Raw genomic sequence first — 26838 nt, forward strand, 5'->3', positions numbered from 1 at the left:
TAGTATTAATTACTATATATCCCTTGTATGAAACACTCTTATATATCGATCAATGATAAATGTAGAATCATGACGACTATGACATAACTTACATGTTAACAAATACTGCACCATTTACATCTATTATTTGTTAACCGAATCCTGTCTAGGCAGTGCTCTCCACACACTCAGTCTGGGGTTAAGAATAGAATATATCGTGTATTACTTAAACTATTGGCGTCATACGTTTGAAGTTGTTAGCCTAAGTGACGTTTAGGTGATTACACTATCTTGTTAGAAACTAAATTATGATGATAGTAGAAATATGATTATGAGGTAAGAATATGTCTCTAACAGTACCCCATGACACAAGGTCAAGATGTCCATTAATGAGATGCGTGCTTTGATTTATTCTGCCGTGTGCGATGATGATATTAGAGATAGAGATAAGGGTTCACAACTAGGTCCTAATCTAACAGTTATAGAAAATCAATCATAGGCAGTGTCGGTAGGTATGTACGTGCAATATTACCACTATATGTATGTCACTCCTCAATGCATGAGATAATTGGTGAGAATGTGTTTGCGATGTGATGGATAACTCTATGAGCATATACTGATAATTCATGACTAAGACTCTTTGAGAGTATGTTGAAATATGATTCTTTATGTTTCTGTGTAAACATAATGAAAACTAGTATTTGAGACTATGTGAACATATGAATTCTAATGATTGAGATTCTGTCTACGTAAGAGATATGTATCATAAGCCTATAGTTTGTGCAAATTTGTCTTGATTTAATAGAGATTTAGCATGGACAAAGATAATATTATACATTACCTATATCTTGCAACTACAAAGAAATTCATTGTAAGTCATTTCAGATATGTTTATTTTAATTATTAGTAATCACTAGCATGTATTAGAGCATTAAATTTGTATTTGTATTGTTATAGGCTATATAAATTATACTCACTAGGCTATGTGCTCACCACCTCTTGGTAGAAATATTTCAAAGTTAGAGAGAGCGGACGGGTGTACGAGGAATAGCTGCTTTCACTTCATGTTAGAGTTTATCTACATTTTGTTAGTTGGACTTAGCCCATGCGAGGGTTTTATGATTTGAGTTGTATTTTGGATATGCATCTTTAAAGGCTTGTTGTGGTTTGTGGAATTTATATTTGGATTTTTTTTTTGCTTGAGAACATCTATAGTATAGAACGATTTTTTTTTGTATACCTTGTGAAAATATTTTACTAATAAGTCACGTGAAACACAACGTGGGAATTAATTCACATGATAAACACACGTATTTGAAGGTTTGTGTGTTTCAGTTTGTTCTTGATGCATTGTTATAATTATAGTTCGATCTGCAATACAGCCAAGTATGAGGCTTGTTCTTAGGGTTCCTATCTTATTTCCCCTCTCTTCTTTCTATTAAGTTGCAATTGGTTGATGAAATTAATGACATGATTAGTTCGATAATTGTTCTTCAAAATTAAAAAATAAGTAAAGATTGATATGAAGTGCAGACATCTATAGAGAAATTTTTACTAGGTTGAAAAAATGGAGGAGATTATGAGAGGAAGGAGCGCATCGTGGTAAGGAAAGATAAGCATTTTATAGAGAAAAAGTTTCTTTGTTCTTAAAAGATGATGAGTATCGAATAAGAAAAAAGAGAACGATTTTTTTTTTTAGTAATTCATGCGGTCCGTGGGAGCCACTTTTTTTTTATTTTTATTTCCTTCCCTCACATTTATTATTTGGCACATTTTGTCACTTGTCGTTTATTATTTCACACAGATCAAAAGTTTACGGGAGACATTATAAAAGAAAAAAAGTTTATAAGTCTTCGTGAGAAACTGAATAAAATCCTGGGGTGTAAATACAATCAATTCTAGAGCTTATTTTCGTACATTTAAAAGTAAATCCTTAATTCCGATCGTGGTTATAAATTGAATTAATATAATATTTCTTTTAACTTCATAAATCAAAATATAGATATATTTTAGGTCAACCGTGGAACTCCCGAGTCCCGACTCACACGCATTGGGAATCGAATCTTGACCCGACTCAAATACCTAACTAGCTAGATTGTACAAACTTCCAAGCAAACAGCAGTGCAAAGAATCCGCACCCATTCTGTTCAAACTATAGCGGAAACCGCCCAAACTACCCACACGAGCAGTTACCATTCTTCCAAAAGACACTTACTTTTACCTTCTCAATCCTACATTCCTACTCCTAATCAAGAAAAACTCACAATGACGCACAACATGAACGCCATGAATCCTCTCACACTTCCATCACAAAACACTCACCGTTACTTCCTCCTCCCACCTCTCAATTCTGCCGAGATCGCTCCCACCCAAGCCCATGACCCTTCCAATTCTCCAACCCTTCCACACCTCCAACACCACCAACAGCAGGATCAGCAGCAAACCCCAAAGCCAAGGCCTAGGAAGAAGCCGGACCCTGCGGCGGCGCCGAAGATCCTGCCGCCTTGCTCGGAGTGCGGCAAGCGCTTCTTATCGTGGAAGGCTCTCTTTGGCCACATGCGGTGCCATCCGGACCGCGAATGGCGCGGCATCAACCCTCCGCCCCACTGCCGCCGCCGGCCGGTCATTTCGTCGAACAGGTTGGAGTCGTCTCATGAGTTCACTGAGGAGGAGCACCAGGTTGCTGCTAGTCTCATCATGCTTGCAAACTGCCCTCCTAAGACTAAGCCTACAACAACAACTACTACTACAACTACTACTACTACAAACAACTTGAAGGCTTTGAGCAATGGAGACTACTGTGATCATAAGTGTGATGTTTGTTACAAGGGGTTCTCTAGTGGGCAGGCACTTGGGGGGCATAAGAGGTGCCATTGGGACAAAGGGGAGGAGAATGTTTTGGACCTCAATTTGCCACCACCTCTGGAGAGCAATGAGATGGGGTCTAGCTCTTTGTTGGATTTGAGGATGGGCATTTGAAGGGTGTTTAATATTAACATGTGTATTATTATATATGTTTGGGGGAGTTATTACATGCCACATTTGTCACTCCTTTGATATTGTAATAACCAGTGCTCAGAATAGTTACAATTATGTGCAACTCCTTTCTTCAAAGGTTGCAACTCTATGTAAGATCTTGTACAGGGAAAATTGCTTCTAAGTTTCAAGTAAGCATTGGCACTTATTTATAGAGTTAATTACGCGTAGAACACTTAAGAAATATATATATTATGCGATTAATTTGTGGAGGAGAAAAAGAAAAATTAAGGGTAAATTAGTTTTTAATCAGTGAGAGATACTAGATAATTATATAATTAAGTATCATAGAAAATGAATAAGAGGACCTATGTAAAAATAAGCTATGGTGGAGAGAGCCTAGGTTTAATTAACCCCTTGTATAATATATATTATATTGGCAAAAGAATGAAGTATAATGAACCAATTTTAACCTCACCCTAAGCGTTTGATAGAAAAGCTAACTCATCAAAGTCGGGTCAATCCAACACTAGGCGTGCACCGTCCGATTACCGTCCAATTTGACGGCTGAGATCGCTTCTTCCCCCACGTATCACATATTCCCACCTCCATAAGTTATATGATCTCTTGCTCGTCGCAAGGTAGGGGGAAAGAGCGAGAAGCGGGCAAGCATGGGAAGGGAGGAGCGGAACACCGAGAGCGAGAACCCGGCGATCTCGCGATTGATCGAGCGGACCACCAATTCGACGGCCCCTGAAGTCGACCCCCGCCTCCTCAAGGCCATCAAATCAACCGTCCGTTCCTCCTCCGACGACCTCCGCCTCGCCGTCCATTCTCTCATGATCCAGATGAAGAAGCCACACTCTCAGGTCCTCCCTTTGCCCTTCTCGCCAACCAAAATTTTGATCAATAACATAGTCTGTCGTAGTTTAATTGAATTCGTCTTTTGTGACGTCGGGAAGATTAGGGTTTGAGAAATCGATTTGATTCTACTTTAATTTGGGAATTTAATGTTGAAAATAAAATATCTTTTTCCTTTAACAGAGTATTTGAATCATATTATAGGTGCGGTACCTTGCTGTTCTTGTAATCGATGAACTGTTCATGCGCTCGAAGCTCTTCAGGTCCCTCTTTGTTTGCGATCTCGATCAGTTCTTGAGCTTGAGTGTTGGTTTCAGGCGAAACATGCCTCTCCCGCCTCCGTCCTCGATCGCGTCCAATCTGCGCAAGATGACCATCGAGCTATTAGAGAAATGGAATGGCTCTTTTGGGATTCACTACAGGCAGCTGAGGTTGGGGTTTGACTACTTGAAGAACACTCTTAGGTTCCAGTTCCCAAATAGGATGGAGAATGCCGCCCGGTTGCAGCAGGAGAGGAGGGAGAGGGAGATGCGCACGCAGGAGATTCTGTTAAGTAAGTACGAAAATTTGAAGGAGAATTATTCATCCATCAAGGCTGAGATCCAATCGACTATCGAGGAAATAGCTGAATGTATGGAAATAATTAACGTCGAGCAAGAAGAGTTTACTCCTAACTATGAGGCAGAAGAATTCAAGTCCTTCACGTTGCAGCAACTGCGCCTTGATTCTTTGAAGGAGGGGAAGAAGGTTGTTGAAACAAGTGATAACAAGGCTGTTCTAGATACTCTGAGAGAGTTGCACAAGTTATTAGTCTCCAAGCATTTGCTATCTGTGCAGGATTGGATATCTCTTCTCATTAGGGTTGATCTCACTGACAACAAGTTCAGGGATAAGGCTTTGAAGGAGTTTATTGATGTACGCAATAAGATCCAATCGCTCAGGAATAGATGTGGTCAGCTTGGTTTTGTTCTTGATGATGTTCGTAAAAAGATGGAGGAGGAAGAGGAGGACTTGTGGGAAGAAGGTAAGGTAGAAGTTTATACTGCGGGGACTTCGGATGCCAACATAAGTATTGTGGAAAATGACATAAACATTTCAAGTACCAGTAAGGGCAAGGATGTGGTACCCAGTGATGGAGAAAAGGCTTTAGATAGCAATGGTTCTGGTTCAAATTCTGAGAGGTCAAAGCTTTTGTCTGAAGCTCCCGTGATGACATGGGGACCATTCTTGGACAATTGGGGTGCAAACCGAGATGTGTTGGCTAACCAGAGGGGACTAGAGCTTGAGGGCCACTGGGGTAGAGTAGACTATGATGCAGTGATACCTGCAGAGAAGATCGCGGAGCTGAATGTTCATCGTACTGTATATAAAGAAGAGGCTGGTGAGATTCAACCTTGTCTTACGCCTTTGAAGAAAGGAGGGCTTTGTCAGAGAAGGGATCTGAGGGTTTGCCCTTTTCATGGGCCAATTGTTCCACGTGATGCTGAAGGAAACCCAATCAAGCAGAAAGAAGGTAGTGCTGAAGAAACTCTAAAGGATTCTTCTACATTGACAACAGAGTCAAAGAATGAGTATAGTGATGCTGAAGGATCTCTTGATTTGAGCACAGACGCAGTTGAGAAACTGGCAAAGCAGGCGATGAAGAATGTACGCCAAAGGGACAAAGACTTGAAATCACTAAAACGAGTAAAACTTGCAAAAGTTCGTGAGCACAATGAAGAAGTTTTGCGGAAAGCTGCTATTGCTTCAACATCATACTCTGATGCTTTTGGGCAACCTACAGAAACATCAGTTCAAAATGGAGTTGAAGTGAAGATAAAGACAACTTTAGCATCAATGCTTAAAAAGAAAGTAACTGTGAAAGATAGAGTATCAAAGAGGCTTCTGAACTCCCGTGTAAGGGATTCTGCAATAACACAGCTTACTCAGGGGGATGATTTGAACTATAGAGAAGCATTCCCAAATCAGTGGTAAATGGCATAATTGGCTTGTTTATGAGAAGGCATAAGAAACCTTCATGGCATGAGGCCTTTAGTAGAAGTTGTATTCTAAGTAAATTGGCATAAGCTGTTGAAAGCCTTTGTGCAGGTTTGGCTTGATAGCTCTTATGTAAAAAGCATGAGAGTAATCATGTTTTTGATGCTCTTGGCATTATCTACTATGAAACGACTCACGTAATTATGGGAAACAACTGGCTGACCTGCTTGGTGAAGTAGGATGAACAAGAAGCTTAAATACACCAAACTGGTGCATATTGTTCCTGTTGGAAGCATTTTCAAGGGCTGGCCTTCTAGCCTGCTTTCTCTATTTGTTTTGACTTACACATCACTCCCCTTCAAATTTCAGGTAACTGTTTGCCATGATTTGGTGATCACTCATCTGTTTCTTTTTTGAATTGTTCAATTTAATTATTTCACTTTTTGAATTTTCACGAACCCCTTTCTATTGCTGTCAGATATTAAATAACAGCAAAATTCAATTTTCAAGTACCTTTTCATTTTTGCTGTAGGTAGAAGGCTTTCTGTATATTTGCTTGATCTTTCCTTTTCCCTTTTCTGATAGTGAAAGATTCAATAATTTTAACTCGATTACTGTTTCTTCTTACAAGCCTCTCTTATTTGTCATTTTCTTTAATAATTATAGTTTAGCACTCAAGATTCTTGGATACTCTGATCATTTTGTTTGATACGGGCCAGTGAAGTGGTTTTCAGACCACTAAATGCATTTCCTAAAATTGACTTAAAAGTAAATCATGTGTTGTTTGTTCAGCCATCTTTTTGAGAAAAATTATTTGTTCAATTATTATCACCGGTTGTTTTGTCTTCCAATGGTTTAGTGGTCAAAATAATTTGCTTATGCATCTTTCACCTGGCAGGAGGATGCTAAAAGGTGCAGTTGCCCTTGTGTACACAAATTAGCAGGTAAAAGTGGAGCTCTTAATATTTCTTTCACTAATTCAGATTAAACGTAATTTTTCCTTCTGCCAAACTTACAAGCATTATGATATTTCAGGTAAACATTATGGTGAGAGATGTATTTTTATAAGTTGGTTTGTGCTCCTGAGAGTTTGGCAAAACAGTCATTAGGTTATACTATATAGTAAAAAGTATTAATCATGGTAATGTACCAGTTTATGCTTCATACTTTATACTTTTGTTGGATGGTTTAGGTGTTAAAATACTAAGGGAATGACTAGCTTACTCAAACTAGAGAAACGTCTTGACTAGCCTTAGCTGCAAGAATTAGCTTACTCATGCTAGGAAGAGTCTCATTTCTGTGTGTTATCTGCTTTTGTTGGGATTAGTTGGATATGAAGTCGGGTGCGCAAACGGCCTTTCTGCTAGAAATACAAGTAAAATAGAAACACACTAAGTTATTCTGGGATTCAAGCAAGGTGTAAGAAGCAAATACCTTATCTGACTATTGTGTATCATCAATATATATGACCAGTTGGAAAATCAAATAATTTAGACAAAGCTAAGGAGAAAACTTATACTCAGTACAAAAGAATGGGTCAATGAGAGAGGCACACATCCTTTGAAGGTTTAGATACTATGAAGTAGCATCTGAGGACATATTACGATTAATTGTTTAATACAAAGTTCTAGTTTTGACTGACTTTATTCAAAGGATCTTTGATTTGTGGTAGAGAATTGAAACAACTGTCATTGGTGCTGCAAGGAGGGCGATGTGGTCAAATATAAGACTGGCAGCTTAACTTCTATTAATCTTTGATAGGAGATTGCAATAAGGACCTAATTTAGATCAAGAAATGATCGCTGATGCTGGTTATCGAGAGGAGAAAGGTTTAAATTTTATGACCCTGCTCAGTCGTCACTCTTTGCTGGTGGAAATTTTATTTTGATCATGTCTAGTAGTTTATATGAGAGACTACTGTATGATTGACTATATGCATGCCTAATAATTTATGGTGCTTTTATTGTCAAGATATATAAGGAACATCTTCATCATTGTTAGCAAAAGAGATAAGATATAGTAATATAGTAGTGATATTAGCAGTACAACAATTGATTGAAACAGGTTAAATTATATGAAATGTTAAGAATAATCATACAAACAAGTCTTGGGTTTGGCAGTGGAGAGGAATGAAACTAGGCTATATTTGTCATTTAATTTAACACATACTTCAAGAAGCTCCTACTCATCTCTCTTTATGTCTATGCTTTATTAGCATAATTAGCACAAAGTAAAGTGTAAATAAGATGAAAATTCTCTTAAGATTGTGTCAGTTTAATGGAATCTGATCCCTCTAATGCAGGCTTAGTAACGCACTCAAGTCTGGAGGAGAGCAAGCAGAATTGTTGTCAGTCAGGCTAAGATATCAAGTTTATTTTATGACAGCTTGGGGAAAGATACAAATGGACAATTCGTTCCCTTTTCATGAGTTGATGGTAAAATCTGCTTCCCGTAGTTTTCCGCCATGAATTTCTCCCATGCTGTAAAGTATCGGAAATGCTGCATTTGTTTGGGCTCCACCATTCATGTCAGGGTCATGTTTCAGGACAGGACGAGCAAAATTACCATACAAGTTGATGTGAAGATTTACATTTATACAATCTCTCGGATTGCCTTTTTTATTTTTATTTTTATGCAATCATATTCATACATTATTGATTCCCTATGCCTTGGTAGTCGTTGTGTTTCTTCTTCTTCTTTTCAGTACTATTGATGAGCTGAACCTGATTGGAGTTGTATGACTTGCCATCTAAGATGCTCAATAAAAGATCGAGTTGATCAAAGACTAATAAAATTTTGCAGCCAAGGATTAGCATCCATCCATTTGTGGAATAAAAATTGGTTTTTTTTTTTAAAAAAAAAATAAGCTTTCTTATATTGGTATAATGCAATTAGGCTCATACTAATACAGTAATTGATATTTTTCTTTTCTCATTTTATACCACCTAAAGTTAATTAAAAAATTTACATATTTGCCATTGAGAAAACATTTCACCAATTTTCAATACAATTTTAGTATTTTTTTATTACTTTAATATAAATTTTATATCATGTTAAATATAATTACTATTTTTTAACTCATGAAAGGAGTGTCAATTCTCAATCTCATAGTGCACGATGCCAAAGGCAACTCGTTTAGCGAGAGTAATTTACTCCGATGGTTTTGACGACTAACGATAACGAGGACAACTTTGGTGATAAAGGAAGAAGAGCAAAGCAAAGAGGAAGAAAGAGGAGAGTGAAGCTTTGATGCATCTTCGAACCCAATGATAATTTACTCCGACGGTTCCAACGACTAATGATAACGAGGACGATCAATATCTTCTAAATATTACTAAGACAATATTTAGCTTTCTAATTTTAAACTAAAAACTACTATTATATTTAAAAGTGTGATGGCCAAAATCATAAAGGGAAGAAGAGTCCTGCTTGGGGCGTTTATTTGTCATGTTGACCAGTAACTGAATTATAAAAAGAGTTTAATGAGTCAACAACTTTAGCTCAGTGAATGAATCCACTCAAAAGCCGAAAAATTATTCTTTATCTAACATGGGATATTAATCAAAGTTTAATAATTAAAAATAATAGCTAGTAAACTCATAATGTGATAAATAAGTATAAGTCATATAAATGCAATTAACAAACTACTATCACCCTCAATTTCATTATGCCAACATTCTCAATCTCATAATGCACGAGGCCAAATGCGTAGAGATTTTGGTACATGAGCTGTGATGACTCAAAGCCGTCGGTTGGCAAATTTTTGTTGGTGAAGCCGCAAATACCAAAATTAGATATTTAAAATCTTACATATTAATATTTAATTAAATTTGTGGGGGTAAGGGAGGACTCACAAGTGGCTCTTTAGTGTAGATAATTTACTCTTAACGGTTTCGACGACCAACCATAACGAGGACGATTTCGATGATGAAAGAAGAAAAGGAATGTGAAGGGGAAGAAAGAGGAGAAGAAAGCTTTGATGCATCTCAAGGAAGAGTTTGCTATGCTTTTATAGATAAGGCTTGCGAAATTTCAAGGATCGCCCCTAATCTAAGTCGGAGAAGGAAAGAAGAAGGTGATAGGTGAGGCACGTGCCTTGCATGTGACAACCCTTTTCTTTAGTATCACACTAAACATCTAGGTTTATCATACATAATAGTATGCTTATAAAATGTGATTGAATGTATGTTATAGATAAAATTAAAAAAAGCTTACTAGATAGAAAGAGAATTTTCTCCCTGGGGAGAAAGATCACACTGATTAATTCAATTTTGAGCTCCATTCTTTTTTACTACTACTTTTTTCTTAATCTATCTATATAGGTGAAGAATAAAATTGATAGACTAAGAAGAGCTTTCTTTGGAGAGGTTCAATCGAGAATAATAAAGCATATTTTTTAATGTATTAGAGATGAATCTGTATGAAAAAAGAGTTTGACGATTTGGGTGTATGTAACTGATTTTACTGATATGAATAAGTCTTACTGGCTAAGTGGTGGAGAAGACTTCTAAATTCTGACAACCATCTTTGGAGAGAGATGCTTAGACAGAGATATTATCAACATGCAATAAATTTAAATAATTAAGAAAAAAAGAGCAAGAAATGAAAATATTGGTTGAGACCATTGGTATAACTATGTCTAATAAATCTATTCTCTACAATGGCTAGTTAATAGCAGTGATATTTATATCTATTAGATTATTATACATATTCCTAAATAATGGGGGAGTTATACCTAGAAGACTTTTAATGATATGTAAGTTAAAGATCCCAATGAAAGTGAGGGCTTTTCTATGGCTGATGTATTAGAATAAAATGGAGGGTGGACTTGTATTGCTACTTATACTTTTCGTTCTAAAAAGAATAAGTGGATTATTTTATTTTTGAAATGTTGGTATGTGAAGATGTTAAATGAGATCAGAAAGGTTCTCTCCAACATGTTAAATGAAATCCTAAACATGTGAAGGATTAGTTTGTGAGGGAGAAAATTCTGCCAAATATAGTTGATACTAAGTTGTTCTTAGTATGGATTACTACTCTGATCTGGAGTATCTAGATTGAAAGAAGCAGTAGAATTTTTTAATGACTGTTCAAAGTTTTGGAAAGCCTTGCAACATAAAATAATGTCTTTATTCTTATGCTGGGCAGATAGCTAGGGGAAGAAAGAAAATTTCTACTGGAGTAGTGGTGAATTTGGAAGAGGATAAATGAAGACTCAATGTCAAGAATTCTAGATTAAATGTGATTACTATTTCTACATCTAAAGACTTGATTACTGTTTTGTTCCAAATGTGGTGATATTTTAAGCTTATGTTTTTTTAATGTGGATATTATTTCTGGTATGATTAGTTAGATGTTGGGTTCAATTATGAATGTTGATAGTGTTGGTGGTATTTTGTGGTTGTCAAATTTTGAATTCTTCGATATAGTTGCTTAGACATGTAGTTTTTATTGATAATTAAGGGAATAAGCTCTGTTAGGGTATATGTTGATTTTTCTACGTATAACTTCGAGAAATATTTATTATCCTAATAAAATATAATTTAATTTTTTATTAAAATTATTAATAAATATTATATTTATGTCGAACCTATCGAGTCGAGCTTGAGCAACAAGTCAGTTTCTCAGTTAAAAGCGTGGATGATAAAAAGATAAAGATAGCACTTATGCTCTTAATTATAAAACTCTATCTATCGTTCCACAGCGGTTTTGGATCTTCTAAATATCCCGTAAAACTATTCAGTTTATCGTGCCCTTCACGCAGCCTTCTTCCTTCCCCCGTCTCTATCCACTCTATCGCAATTCGGAATTCCGTACTCCATCCCAAAACTTATTCCCCTTCAGAATTATTATTAAAACAACAATATAACATTACCAACAACCAAATCAAGATATTTTTCCCTCGTCCCACTCCCAAATTTATCTTCAATCCCATCGCGAAACACTTCCTCCCTCTTCCTCAATCCCCCTCTCTCTCGCCATGTCCGCCGCCGTCCGATCTCGGACCGCCGCCGCCGCGGCGGCGGCTGTTATCCGATCCGTCCACGTGTCGTCCAGCCGCATGCACGCCGGTCGGGTCTCCGACATCTACCGGAGGCGGTGGGACGACTTCTGGTTGCCGGGTCGCTTCCGAGCGCATGAGCTCGTCTCCCTCCAAGGCTACCTCGTCGATCGCGCCTCCGCCGGCAGGTCATCTGGCGGAGGGGAGCCTCCCGAGATATGGCAGCAGCCTGGGGATTCGAGCCTGCCGGGACGGATCAATGTGATCAGGGTCGGTGGTGGAGGGGGAGGTGGGGCCGGAGGTGATGGTGGAGGAGGGTTTGATCCGAAGCAGAGTTCTTGGGGCGGCTCTAATCTCGGGAGCAGGTTCCCGACACCGAAGGAGATTTCTAGGGGGTTAGATAAGTTTGTGATCGGGCAGGAGCTGGCAAAGAAGGTAAAAGTTTGTAAAATTTATGTTTCGTGAGTGGGTAATCCTGTGAAAAGTTCTCTCTTTTTTTATGGGATTTTGCTATTAAGGTAGGTTATGTATATTTATATATTTTTCTCCAGTTGGTTGATAATTCTGTGAAGATTTTAATAACTTCGGTGCTAGTTAGATATGTTGGTTTGCTCTGATTAAATATAGCTCTCGATATATACTAATTGGGAGGAATATTTTGCGAGTTTTGGCATCCAGAATTTTGCAGGATGCTTTTTATTATTTGGTTGTGAACAATCATATGCTTCTTGGTGTTGTTGTGGGTATATTAGCTTCTTCTTGCTGTGTTACTTTTTGTACAATGCATATTCAGTTGAACTAGTTATTAGGTTTCTCTTTGTAGGTTCGTGGTTATAGCATTATCTTGGAAGAATTAGGTTAATCACTTTATAGCCTAATGGTATTCTGGAAAATTTATCTACACTGTTTCTGCAAGAAACTTGAAAGAAGAAACTCTTACGTATAAACAAATATACTAGAGGGAATTGTACTGTTAAAAGGTTCATCAATAAGCCGTGGTACATAGAAGGCTTGATGAATGGATGTACAAAAAATTTTAGGTCAAAAGAATGGGCTATTATGGAATTAAGGAAGGTCCAGTGCTGTAGGGGATTACCCATTCAAAGCTTTAAACTTGATTTATTTTCTATTATTTTCCTTGATGTGAAATGTATACTATGTTTGCTCTTGCCAGGTACTCTCTGTGGCGGTATACAACCATTACAAAAGAATATTTCATGAGTCTCTCACCAAGTGGTAGATCTTGACTACTTAGACTAGTAACATCACTTCTATTTGTGGAAGTAAAACATAATGCACTGATGTACATACATAATAACCATCATAGTCTTTTTCATGTTATTGAAAAATGTAGGTCTGCAGAGGATTCAAGGGAAAATGAAGCTAGTACAAATGATATTGATTCAGTGGAACTTGAGAAAAGCAATATTCTTGTAATGGGCCCAACAGGCTCAGGTAGTTGCTTTAACCTTTTAAACAGACTGCCATGCTTCTGACCATATGTATTCCAGACTTCTATTGTACTATATATAGTCATATAGTACAGTAGATATATTGGTAGGAATCTTCTTTAGATCTTGTGGAACTCATTGTCTAAATTTTTCCTACTATGTCAAATGACAACTTACAGTACGCAGTTTCCATACTAGTTACACAAGAAAGTAATTTTGATTGTCTTGTAGATGTTTCCTACGTGTTTGGTTTTAAAGATGCATTGTTTTTAATATACTTGTGATGTGGACATCACCGATAGATCACACTGGCGTGTGTGTTAGCTTAAGAGGTGCCAACAGTTGATGATCCCTCTAGTAGGAATTTGGTACTGAGTTATTTTTTATGGGCTTTTTCCATGCATACCCTTCAAACATCTCATATTTGTTTGTATACCCCTCTAAATTTGATATTTACATATATACCTTTTAAAATACAGTTTTTGCACGTATACTTTTTAAAACTCTTATATATTTTCATGGAGACCTCTTGGAGTTAACTAACTATTAAGATTTGAACAATTTAGATATAAAAAGATGCTATCCTTATTCTAGTTTTCATAAATTTTTCTTAGTTAAAGGTATTTTTGCCTTTTTTCTGTTAAATTATTGAGGTTTAACTTGAAAAGTAATCGGATGGGTATTTATGCAAATAACATATGTTTGAGGATATACATGCAATTATTTACTTTAAAGGGGCATACGAGCAAAGAAAGGATTTTTTAAAGTATACACGTAAAAAACCTTTTTTTATTACGTATTTGTTCATTTATGATATTAGGGTTGTATTTACTTATTTATGGTGTTTAGGGTTATATTTGCTTTTTTCTGTTGTTTAGGGTGCTATTTGCTTATTGTCATTGTAATATTGTAGGCTAACTTTTTACCAATTAAGATTAATGAAGAATTTTGAGTTTTGCCTCCGATAGTAGTCTTGCTTTGAAATCCTAATTTGAGTGTAGAGGTGTGAAATCCTACATCTCCTTTTCTTTTCTAATCACCATCTCAACTAGAATTCTAGCAAACCCTATTGTTTCACACTAACTTGACTCTTTTATATTTAGGATTTCCTTGTGTAGTGGTACTGCTCGTTTCACTCGCCGCATCTTGTGCACTTGATACAATTTGGTTTTTGAGAATTGCTTGTGGAAAGTAACTAGTGCACTATGTAGGTCATGCACCAAGAGGCAATAGTTTACATAAATTTTGAGGCTGTAACTCTTCATCTAGCAAGAATTAATGGTTACTAAGCCCATAAAATTAAATTTAATGGTCATAAAAATGATTCTTTTCATTTGGCAAGTTGGGGAAAGAGTTACGATAACCGTATGTCTTTGTACACTGAGCAGAGTGGCTACAAATACTAAACATTTTTGCGCAAACTCACTACTGAGTGAGTAATCTGAATTTTCCTCTTTCCTATTTTTAACTTAATTTTTAGGAAATTTCCTATAATTTACATCATTCTTTATAATTTTTATGGACTTAAAAAATAAAATTCCAATACTGTTATGGCTAACACATTGGCTGATAGGGTTGACACAACCAATAGGTATCACATTTTCTAGCGACCAATTCTGATATTCAAAACCATAATTTAATTCTGCCTTGGCAGCTCTGCAATGACCGTAATGTTTGCTTTTTGGAAATAGTGATTTTGTTGTTATCTAATTCTCTGTATGCAGGGATAGAAGAGATATACGTATGATTTGATTTTGGAGTTTTGAAGAAATTGTTGTAGATTACTCAATGTATTTTTTCCCTTGCTCCACCTTTTTAAATTTTAACTTCTTTGATTCTATCTTTGTAGTATATTCCACACCTCGAAATGTAAAAGTATTAACTTCTTGATGAGTGACATCTAGGTAAAATGACAACCAAGTGGCAGTCCACATTTCTTGATTTGTCGACTTTTGCTGCTTATATCAGTAAAAAAAAACATGACTACTTTGAATGACATCTAAGTGTACTCTGAATTCTTGATGTTTCAAATTCAAGTGCGTATTTTCTTTACGTTGTAATTGCTATATAGTTGAAATGGTAAGGAAGTTACTGGCATATGCTTACTTATATCCTTGTAAAATTTCTTCAAGGACAGGGAAAACATTACTGGCAAAAACATTGGCTCGATTTGTGAATGTACCCTTTGTTATAGCTGATGCAACATCGCTCACTCAGGTTGGCTGACTGTTTTTTAATCTCTATTATCTTGTTATTTGAGTATTTCGGTACATAGTATTCCTTTGCATGATGTTGTGGCAAATAATTTGAGCACTATGCATAGAAATCAGTTTTCTGTTTGGTTCAAACTGTTATGATATCGAGACTGAGCCTGCCTTTAAGTCAACTGCAATTATACACTAGTTTCAATACTTGATTTATGTATCTGATGGTTACAAAGTTCTTTCTTTGTACTGTACTAGCTGTTCACATTACTTAATCTTGCAATGTGGATTCAACTGAAATGTTAGGAGATTAATTTTTCTTAATTGTGTAACTATACCAAAGGATAGAATTGTTTATATTTTATAATTTGGAAATTGCAAAGTCATATAATAGTGGTTTCCTCATGTAGCTTTCTAATATCTATTATCTATCATCAGCTTTTAGGATTGTGTGGTTATAATGTTGAAGTAGCACCTAGTTTTTAGATCTATCTTCCCTGTTGAAACTAGCTTGAAGGGGGATGGATTCGCTAGCCTACTCATAAGGAAGTCTGGTACCAAGCAAATATCAAGGAAAAGGAACAGGGTGCTATGCAGGAAATAAGCAATCAGTCATTAAAATTTTGCAAAGTGTTATGATGCTAATCACCTCTATGTGTTTGGAAGCTATGTAATGTAAGCTTACGCTACTATAAGAAGGCTGACTTGGGTTCAAGCAGTAGTGAAAAGAAGGCTTATGGATATCTAAAAGATGGAAAGAGAGGAGGGGAGAAGTGTGACCTTGATTGGTCCTGCTTAATTTTATCTAGGTGGGGCTCTTGCCCTTAAGATTAAACAAGAATCATGTGTTGAAGAAATTTGAGCATCTTGCCAGGGCATTCACAGAATTTGATGTCTACCTACTTCTGTAAGGTATATTCTCTGAGAATATATTTTTTGCACAACAAAATGAAAACTAAAGTTTTGCCCACTGTAAAGAAAATTTGTTGTACAATAGCATCCGTAATCTACAGAGTACGTGGTTACTATGCCTTATGCATATTTTTTTGGTACTAGTGATTCTAAGTTTCTAACTCATTGTTTTAGAGTTTAAAAATGTTGAAGAAAGTAAATCTATATTAAGTTCTGATTTAAGATTTTACCAATGCCAGAAGAACAAGATATGAAGATAGGAAATCAAAAGCACTTCTCACAAACTTGGTTAATTACCATCAAGAAAAAGTTGGGGAGAAGCTTCTATGATATTTAACAGTAAGCATGTGACCTTTATTAGAGATGAAATTGGAGGGGAAAATAAAATCATTGCAAGAAGGAAAATATCAAAAAGTATCATTACAGGTTAACATGTCAGTTTTCGCATTACTATTTGTCACTAATAAGAAAAGTACCTGAGGCAAGAATGTAGCAGACCAGTAGACTCCGGCAAGGCAAATCAAAAAGCATATTAAAGACAAACCAAATCAACAGAACTGATGATGTGTCTCAAATTGATGTAAACTGATAAAAGTTTCCGATTTCGGCTTATCCCGAAATGGAAGAGGGGGAGAGAGAGGGGGGGAGTTAGAGAGTGAGAAGCATTGGGATTTTTTTGGGGGGGACTAAGGGAGAGATTAGAGATGACGAGATGGGAGGGAGAGTTAGTGGGAGAGAGAGCAAGTGAGGGAGAGAGTTAATGGGAGAGAGTGAGTGGGAGAGAGAGAGAGAGAACGAAAATGATTTTTTATTTGTGTGAGAAATGAGAGAGCATGAGTGGTAAAAATGGAGAGAGATGGAGATTGAGAAAATAGTATATATCTTTTTTAATTTATAGACTTCATATGTTACTATGTGAGTAACTAATGTTTTATATCTTATTATTATCATTTTCTAATTTTTAGATTTTTCTATATTTAAAAATTATTTTAAAATATAAGCCTATATGGACGATTGATACGGCCGGTATTATCAATTTCCCTAACAGCTGATCCCAATCCTGATCTTAATACTTGAAATTTTTACAGATCTATATTTGTTTTCCTTCGTGCCCATTAGATGTACTTGATAGCTTGTCTAGGTTTTCCTCGTTGAGGAGCAACTCTAAAGAAATTTATGATATTAGCCTTCCATACTGTATGTTAAAGTTTAACTCCAATACTCTTCCATCGGTAGCTGAAAAGATTTCACTTGATTGAGCATTATCATCTTCAGTTCGCATGTATTTGGTGTATGAAGATTGGCACTGAGGGTATCATAAATGGCCTAATTACTTTTCCCAGACTGGAAGGTTGAATCCTTAGACATTCCAATCTGATTTTCACAACAAAGAGATTCATCTTCACATCTTCAGTTTGGTATTCTGAGTATGGACATATGTTCATATAATCTATTGTTCTACTAATCTTGAACAGAAAATAGTCTATGAATCTTCAGACTTCCAACAGTCGTTTGGCGTCTCGTAACAAACATATGTTGATTAGAGGGTCCCTTTTTAATGATATTGCAATGCCATCATCTTTAGATCTTGGTTGGACATCAAGTTATTATTCTCAATTGAGGAATCGAATGTTGTATTTTAAATTTAAGAGATTTTTATATAACTGCCACTGAAAACTTCCAAAATGTCATAATTGCCATTACATTCTTCAAAATATCGTAATTGCCATCAAAATCATTATGTTTTTTTTAAAATACCATTGCATTAGTTAAATCTAACTAATCATAATTAGAACACAACTTAGATCTAAAAAAGATTATTTTACCCTTGCATAAATTATAGAAAAAATGATTCAAAAGCTATCCAATATTATACACAATATCATAGTACAAAAAATTATATCTTATGTTATGCGGGACAAAAGTTATTGATAAATGTTTTATTCTTTAAACTTAAAAAAGAGACGTATATCAGTCATTTACATATATTTATTAACTTAATATTAATTTGTTAGGATATACTATTAAAAATTAATCATAATGACAATTCTGAAAGAACCAAAAGATTTTAGTGGCAATTATGATATTTTGAACGTTTTCAGTGGCAATTATGTAAAAATTCCTAAATATAATTGTTACTTCTATGCTGCTATTTGGAATGTCAGTTCTACAAGTTAAACCACTCGAAATTATTGAAGTCAATGCTTTAGATTGTATCTTGTTAGATCTGATTTATCTCTACAATTAGGGAGAAAACAAGTGCAGTTAGAACTTTTGCCTCTATATAATTCCCTATGTTCTTAATCTCAAACAAGAAGTCCTAAATTAGTTAGTAAAAGGTAAATGTGAAACGAAACAACCAGCAACATAAGCCTTTGAAAAGGCTTTGTCCCTTAAAGAAAAAGTTTACTATTAGGATTTGTAGGTCAGCTATTGAACATGACGAATGGACAAAATGTCCATGTTCAGGTAAAGCCTTCTTTTTCTATGAGTTATACGATCATCTCTTTGCATAGTTATGCAGCATAACTGCTATAAATTGGAGTTTACTTAATAACCTGTAAATATTACTCGGTCAACATGGGTTCTTGGAAAATATGATTCATAATCTTTATGAGTAAAATGTGTACTTCCCTTTTATAATATGATAAAATTAATGAGTAATAAGAATATAAAATTAAAAGAACAAATTAAGTCAAAGTCTAGGACAAGAAAAGGATAGGTTTATAGATGATATATAATATTGGTTGGACAGTATACAGACATGCATGTCAATGGAGCGATGTATGGAGAGATTATCACAGTATCATCACAAGTAATACAAGCTCATTGCCTGACCATCCATTCCTATTGTTACAGCACAGTAATGTCATGTCACAAAATTTGGACTTGACCAAAGTCTGATCAGATTTTCTGGTTAGTTTCCTGATCTAATCAGATCTGATTGAACAGTTTCTTAAGTTCTTAACATGGCCCTTTTACTTCAACGAGATAAAAGAATGGTAATTATATATTTTAATCTTGCAATCAATTGCAAAGCCTCCAATCTATGGCATTGAATTTGTTTCCTATTTTCTGTACATGTATTTATTCTATATTTTCCTTCAATAACAATTGCAAACATTTAACAACTTATAATTATTAGTAATTACTAATTAGAGTGTCATATTATGATTATGAATTTTGTCACCTGCTCAAAGAAGACACATTCTCTTGGTATTTTACATATAGTTGAGTGATTATCTGAAATAGCATGTATACCCTTGAGAAATACTGAAATTTTAGATGCTTCTCTTGCATCTGAGACTTGCTAACTGGCAAATTTTTTAATGTGCAGGCAGGATATGTTGGGGAAGATGTGGAATCTATATTGTACAAGCTTTTAGTGGTACTCATAACACCTTCTCTTTTAAGTTCCATGTGCATCTTCTGGGCTATTATGTTCTTGATGAAGTATGAAGGCTTCATACTTAGATGATTGTATATCCTTGTTATTCCACTGCTTTAGTTTCTTCTACACATATCCTGAGATTATTGGGTGCACTTCTAATAGCTGATGAAAAAATATGAACTTGATTTGAATTGGCAGTAAAAGGTCAATGCTTTGACTTAGATAAATGAAGAGAAAGCATCTGAGTTTTCGATATTATGAATGTAATAGAAAGGAACTCAAAAGGAATGAAGGATTGCAAAATATTTACCAAAGTAAAAGAAGGCAAACCAATGCTTCTAGAAAGAATAGAAGAGGTTCATCATAGTTCATCATCATTCAGAAAGAGTACAATGCTTTTGGTTTAAAATATAAAATATCACACAAACTGAAGAGAATGTCAATGATGAGGTTAACCAAAAAAACGAGGAAAAATAAAAGAAGAAAGACAACAAAAGTAGCTTACGGAAGAGGTTATAACAAGGTAACAACATTTACATTGACCATTCCTAGCCTCTGCCACTTTCTACTTTGATTGCCTCTCTTTTCTGTATTCTGCGACTGCCTCAGTATGCTTTGATTAATTACTCCCTCCAACAACTTTGGCATGATGATTGTGCCGGACAGATGGATCTGTGTTTGTACCAGCCAGGTGTTTGGCAGCTCATAAGATCACTATGGCATCTGCTATTCGTAGTAATAGCATTTTCTTTGCTTATAACATGTTCATCACGAATAATAATATTATTTCCTTTTGATTCTTAAGGCTGCTGATTTTGATGTGACTGCTGCACAACAAGGGATTGTGTACATTGATGAAGTTGATAAGATCACAAAGAAGGTAATGAATCACATATCTAAGGATGTCAATTGATCTTTGTGGCACTAAATTCTTTAAATTTGGTTGGTATGCAGGCTGAGAGCCTCAACATTAGTAGAGATGTCTCCGGGGAGGGTGTTCAGCAGGCTTTACTGAAAATGCTTGAAGGAACAGTGAGATACTGCAACCACATATTACTATAGAGACAATATTTCATAATGTCTCCTTGAAAGTTATTCTTCTACAGTTCTACTCACTGATTTTATTCAGAAACTACTAATGATGCTAGATGTTATAAGTGGATTGCCAAACTGTTCCTGTTCTTTTACGAATGGCATCTTTGTTTCTGGCTTGCCTCTTTTTTCTTTTTAAGTAATTAAGTTTATATTATCTATTTTATGCAGTTATTTACACGAGAAAATTAGTTTTCATTGTCAAAGGATAATGAATATGTCTACCCAATAACATAATACCAATATGTATTCTTTTAACTATTGCCAACCTTATAGGTTTTCAATTTGCTGTCCATTTGAAACTTCTAGTAGGTTACCATCAGCTAGTTAACTACTTAACTAGTTTCCTTCATCATAGTTTCTGAGCATTATACAGTTTAGTGTACTTGTATGAGGACTTAGAAGCCTAATTTGGACATGGGTATACTATTTTTTACTGAGTCGATTAATTGCCTAACAGTTAGTTGAATCACTAACCATATTGACATGCGCATATAAGCATCTATATAGAAACAAGCCACAAATTGTAGCCAAAAAGTAAACTAAATTCCATACTCACTCTAACTCAGCTTTGGCATTTTACAGTTAGGATCATGTATTCATGAATCACAGCCTACTAGAGGCAGGCTTGTGGAAGAATAAGATGTTGACTTCTAGAAAACCGTAATAAAAGAAGAAGTGAAACCCTAACAATAGTTTGTTTCCAAGGTCCAACTTAGGAGATGACAGTTAGACTACTTCATTGTAACGGTTTAATGGCTTTCTGTTATCGAGTCTTGAATATCCATGGTGTTGTTTTAGTAGCTTGTTCTCTTGGCCACCTGACTTAATTGCTTATCAATAATGATATACTTTGAGGACTTTTCAAGTTTCCTCTGTAATTTTGTTACCTCACTCATTTGGAAGGCTACTGTTGGAAGGCTACCTTTTACTTCTTAGAATATCTAGTGTTATAACGACAAGGCTATACAGGATAAATTAAGGTTATATTGGGTGGATAGTGGACAGTGATGCAATCTCTCTCGGTTACATATTGCCTCAATCTGTCAATCAGGCTTACTATTTCATCCAATACATGCTAGATCATGGAGGCTGAGTTAAATAAATTTGAAATATGCTCCTCTTTTATGTCTTTTCACTTTCTAAGTCTGAAAATATCTGATTTATTTTTATATGATTATTTATGTATCCTTCAAGTCCAGTTCATAGAAGTGTACAATCTGTGACATAATAAATCTTATAGCTACCTCTGCATGACATGTTAACTTTATTTCTTATGGTCTAATCTTTTCTCTTCAACTAGGTGGTTAATGTTCCTGAAAAAGGAGCTAGGAAGCATCCGAGAGGTGACAATATTCAGGTACTGTTTAATGTTAATTAGACACTAATGCTAGATGGAATTTCAACCTTATTGTGATTAACATTTGGATATTTGTAATCCTTAGAGTTGCTTGTCTTGAGAAAAGTACTTCTGTATCAGGATTTGTGTTTCTATAGCCAACTATAAAGTTTTGGACTCCTAAGTATATATTGTTATGAAAATCATTCCAAGGTTTCATGTAGAGTGCATTAGAGTCAAATGATATTGTATATTGTCATATTGGCAAGTAAATGTGTAATAAAATGTTGCCAATTGGGTTTGGCACACAATCAATCCTTATGGATATTTAAATTGCAACAGAATATTATACCAAGCTTGATTTGCTTGTTCTGGTTGGCTTGGATGGAATATTATGATCAACTCTACATACATGTGTTTACTATCGTATCTTTCAAAAGCCTCTCGCTGACCAGATAAAGGAGGTTGCTTCAGGTAGCTAACTTTTGTCAAGAAATTTATGAAAATGGAGCCCTAAAAGAATTTATATTTCTGTTTCAGTGTGTATATCATTTGTTAAAGATATCATTTTAATTGATAAATGTAAGATAAGATTGAATACTGTGTTAGAAGTTAGAGCTATGAAGAACAAATTTAGAAGCTAAAGGTTTTAGAAGAAGTAGATCTAAGACTGAGTATATGAAATTTAACTTTAGTATTTACATCAAAATAGAGAAATCAAGTAATCATTTGACAAGGAACACCTATGAGGAGAATTTTCGTTACCTTGGATATATAATTCAACATGAACTAGAAATTGATGAGGATGTTAAAGATAGAATTAGAGAAGGATAGTTAAGATGGAGAAGTGTTTGCAGTATGTTGTGATGCCATATACCTTGCTGTATTTTCTCTGAAATTTCTCTCTTTGAGTGCATTATATCTTTCTGTATAATTTTATTATTGGTATGCTAGCAACCGGAATCTGGCTGGTGCCTTCTAGTCATTTATAACGGCTTCTTGCAAGATAATATCTTTTGCAATTTCAGTTCAATCCCCTGGGATGACCTTTCAGTTTAGAAGTTTAGAATGTATTTAACTGGTGAATTGGAAACTCTAATATGAAGGTTGAATCATGTAATGATCTTCTGTTCAGCAAAGACACATATATGTAGTTTACCACTGACAGTATCTTTGAGTCACTTTTTTTTTTTCCTTTTCTCTATTTCTGCGAAATATGATTTTTCTTCCTTCTTCACATTTTTCCTGTCATGATGATTTTAGCAGTAATGGGGGAGATGCGTTGAATTAGTTACATTTGTTAGCTGTCATGCTGTTTCATATGCTAGGACCACCAATAATAGTGGATCTTTCTTTCTGCAGATTGATACAAAAAACATTCTCTTCATTTGTGGCGGTGCCTTTATCGACTTAGAGAAAACAATTTCAGAAAGGTCTTCGAGTTGCGGAATTTGTTTTACATATTATATACATTGTTTCTCTGGAATTTGTTAAAAATTGTTTGTTCTATTCTTTTCCAGGCGACATGATTCTTCAATTGGCTTTAGAGCTCCAGTACGTGCAAACATGCGAACTGGTGGTGTGACAAGTGCTAGAGTGACATCTTCATTATTGGAGTCTGTAAGTTCAACATAAACTAAGTTGCCAATTAGCATTGCTAAAGAGAAGTTTTAATTCAATGCTAATCATAGCTAAAATTTAAGTGATCTCTTATGAGAAAATCTTCACAGGTTGAAAGTGGTGATCTCATTACCTATGGTCTAATTCCAGAATTTGTTGGAAGGTTTCCCATTCTTGTTAGCTTGTCTGCACTTAATGAAGATCAACTTGTTGAGGTGAGGTGTCGTTGTTGATGCCATTTTCTATGTTAGATCTTAACTGTTGCCAACTTGTGTTGCTGTACTATTCTGCAAAACAAGAAGAGAGTGCTGTATCTTACATGAGGTACATGCCTCCCTCAGTCCCATGTATGGGGTGACAGGCCACATTTTTCCTTGAATCTTTATCTTTTCTGAATTGTCTTCTACTTTATCTTTGTCATTGTACTATTATACAGTACATCTAGTCGAGTACGGATTATTGGGAATAGTTTAAGATGTTGAGTCAGCGAGCACCATTTTCTATATCATATACAGAAAGATGTAGTGTGACTCGATTGACTGGTCCAGGCATTCTGTTGATTCTTATTTAATACTAGGTTTCATTCTGTACAGGTTCTTACAAAACCAAAAAATGCCCTTGGGAAGCAATATACCAAGTTGTTTCAAATGAATGATGTGAGTATTGCTTTTGTGCATACAGCAAGAACTTGCGTTATTTCATTCATCCTCCTATGTCACACTAAATTAGAAAGCCTATTTCATTAATAATGTGTTTGTGTTACTCCAGGTCAAGTTGCATTTTAGTGAAAAGGCATTACAGCTAATTGCAAAGAAAGCGATGTCCAAAAACACCGGGGCTCGAGGCCTGAGGTCAATATTAGAGAACATTTTGACTGAAGCGATGTATGAGGTACCATATTTTCTTTCTACTATCTGCTTTGATAAAGAAAAAACTCCCACTGAGGACTGCAACTCAACTGGTTTGGTTAGATTTTTGGCCAAATTGAACTCAATTCAGCAATGGAAATCACAATTCTAAAGTCTAATGAAACTGATTGGACCAGGTTGTTAATTTTCCAACCATATATCATCCATGTATTGGGTTTATGTAATAGGTTAGTTTGGGTTGATAATTTAACATTGGGCTGTTCTTCTTTATTAAACATCACATCGGTATTTTCTGTGGCAAGAAAAATTAATTAAATGTGATGTGAGGTTTGGCTCAAGTGCAAACCTACCTAATTGGAAGTGGAAGATAGGATTTGCAGCATGAAACCATCCAATTTTAACATCATTAATCAAACCTGATCTGAAGCATCACTTTTTCTGGTAAGATTGGATGAGCTAACTCAACTTGTAACCTCAGGTCACCCTACTAAGTCCTACTCTGTCAATCTTTGTATCAACATGAAAATAAGGCTATGGATGTAAAGGGAAAAGTATTAAGGTTTTCTAGATAAATACAACTTTAATACGATAAATCTTTGTTTGGCAGCAAAAAGATTTTTACCTTGTATGGTGTTGAAGCATCTGTATCTATTGTATTAGCAACCGTACTTTATCATCAATATTATTCTACTGTTTACTTGCTGGCTTTCTGCTCTTACAGTTTTCTGTTGGGTGTGGTTCTTACAGAAAAGGACACTAGCTTTTTTGCTGTAAATATAGATTAATGTTTAACTGCATATCACAATAATGGCTTGTTTAATAGTTATACCCTTGTGAGCTTGTTGACAGTTCTTTCCTCAGACTCTCTTCTTTTGTAAGCTTGTCATTTATATGGCAACTTTTACAGTCTTGAGAATTCCTTCTCATGTAGATTCCAGATACAAGAATGGGGAAAGAAAAAATAGATGCTGTGGTGGTTGATGAGGAATCTATTGGTTCTGTAAACCAGTGCGGCTGTGGAGCTAAAATTCTTTGTGGAGAAGGGGCACTGGACCTATACCTTTCACAACAAAATTTAAAAGACCAGGTGAAATACATGCCTTAAGCTCTCATTTTACTTTCATTTGATCATTTCTACTATTGGTCAACATAATAAGATCAATGCGTATTATATTGCACTTTGCTGTCAGCTCTCCATCTCTGTTAATAGGGATCAGTCTGCTTATATGATCATTTCTGGTAAAGCAAAATCATCACTTTTCTTCCTTTTGGTTAACTAGTCCTCGACTCTGTAAATCATTACAAAAGTAGAGAAAATCATAAAACATGGATCCTCCTTAGTAAAACTAGAATTAGCTCATGGAAATGTCTAGAAGTCAATTGAAAATATGTTAAACTGGCAATGTCGGGAAGAGGCTATTTTTTTCGGTGACTCATTTTTCTTGGTTTTCTGATGTAATGCTCTGCAATCAGCATAACCGGAACATCTAATGTGGATTAAGTAAAATTATATCTTTGACAATTGCATAATCTTTAATTTGATCTCCTGTTTTGTTTTTCTTTTATTTGGTGGATTTGAGACAGGGATTTAATCTTGCTGGATTAGTTTTCTTTGAAAGGTATTAATTGGATAATAGTAAAAAATGAAATGCTAAAACTGAGTCGCCGATAAAAATTTGTTAAGAGAAGTTTGGAATGTCTGAAATAACTGTCATTATTTAGAAGGTCAGAACTTGCTAACAGAAAGCTACAAACACATCGAGTAAGATCTTTAATTCAACTTCCAGTACCATTTATAACACCAAGGTGTATCATGTCACTAATATAACTATACACATGTTATTTTGCAGATGATTGTTGAGAGGTCAAACATGGAACCGGAGGTGGAACAAGAGCTTCCATCCGTAGTCGCCAGCATGTAGAGCTGTAGAGCTTTTGGCAACTGTAATGTAAATAAGTTAATATATAATCATGCTGTGCGATAATTCCAATTGGCGGTCACTTCAAATGCAAAATCCTTAGTCAAATTAACAATGTATATTAACTTCAAAAATCAAAATAGATGCTGCCTTTACTTACCAATCCCACCATCTTGTTCAGAATTTTGCAATCATAGTTGTGCACAAATCTGGTGAGCACGACTCAAACGGATGATGTAAAGACACA

At 35.4% G+C, this 26838-nt stretch overlaps 3 protein-coding genes across 5 annotated transcripts; all 3 read left to right on the forward strand.

Annotated features, from left to right (window-relative positions):
* Positions 1–1911: 1911 nt before the first annotated feature.
* LOC140765846 (zinc finger protein ZAT3-like) lies at positions 1912–3043 on the forward strand. Its single transcript, XM_073105119.1, has one exon. It carries the CDS (start codon positions 2245–2247, stop codon positions 2956–2958), a length of 714 nt encoding a protein of 237 aa, XP_072961220.1. The 5' UTR covers positions 1912–2244; the 3' UTR covers positions 2959–3043.
* Positions 3044–3595: 552 nt separating this feature from the next.
* Positions 3596–8597, forward strand: LOC140764660 (UV-stimulated scaffold protein A homolog). 3 transcript variants are annotated; one of them, XM_073103342.1, is made up of 4 exons: positions 3596–3824; positions 4021–6162; positions 6692–6828; positions 8096–8597. In XM_073103342.1, exons 1-2 carry the CDS (start codon positions 3627–3629, stop codon positions 5788–5790), a joined length of 1968 nt encoding a protein of 655 aa, XP_072959443.1. In that variant the 5' UTR covers positions 3596–3626; the 3' UTR covers positions 5791–6162; positions 6692–6828; positions 8096–8597. The 3 variants fall into 3 exon arrangements, with proteins under 3 accessions (XP_072959443.1, XP_072959442.1, XP_072959444.1); XM_073103341.1 differs by having other exon boundaries at positions 6692–6737; positions 8096–8596; XM_073103343.1 differs by having other exon boundaries at positions 3688–3824; positions 4000–6162; positions 6692–6737; positions 8096–8596.
* A 2959-nt stretch (positions 8598–11556) lies between these two features.
* LOC140764703 (CLP protease regulatory subunit CLPX1, mitochondrial-like) lies at positions 11557–26754 on the forward strand. The gene is made up of 15 exons (XM_073103410.1): positions 11557–12229; positions 12969–13030; positions 13149–13249; positions 15383–15462; positions 19699–19749; positions 20558–20632; positions 20707–20784; positions 22148–22204; positions 23546–23616; positions 23704–23803; positions 23914–24018; positions 24397–24459; positions 24572–24694; positions 25604–25759; positions 26523–26754. Exons 1-15 carry the CDS (start codon positions 11774–11776, stop codon positions 26592–26594), a joined length of 1650 nt encoding a protein of 549 aa, XP_072959511.1. The 5' UTR covers positions 11557–11773; the 3' UTR covers positions 26595–26754.
* Positions 26755–26838: the final 84 nt, after the last annotated feature.

This window comes from Typha angustifolia, chromosome 8 (genome assembly GCF_048772165.1).
Source record: "Typha angustifolia cultivar Huaian chromosome 8, ASM4877216v1, whole genome shotgun sequence".
NCBI classification, from domain to species: Eukaryota; Viridiplantae; Streptophyta; class Magnoliopsida; order Poales; family Typhaceae; genus Typha; species Typha angustifolia.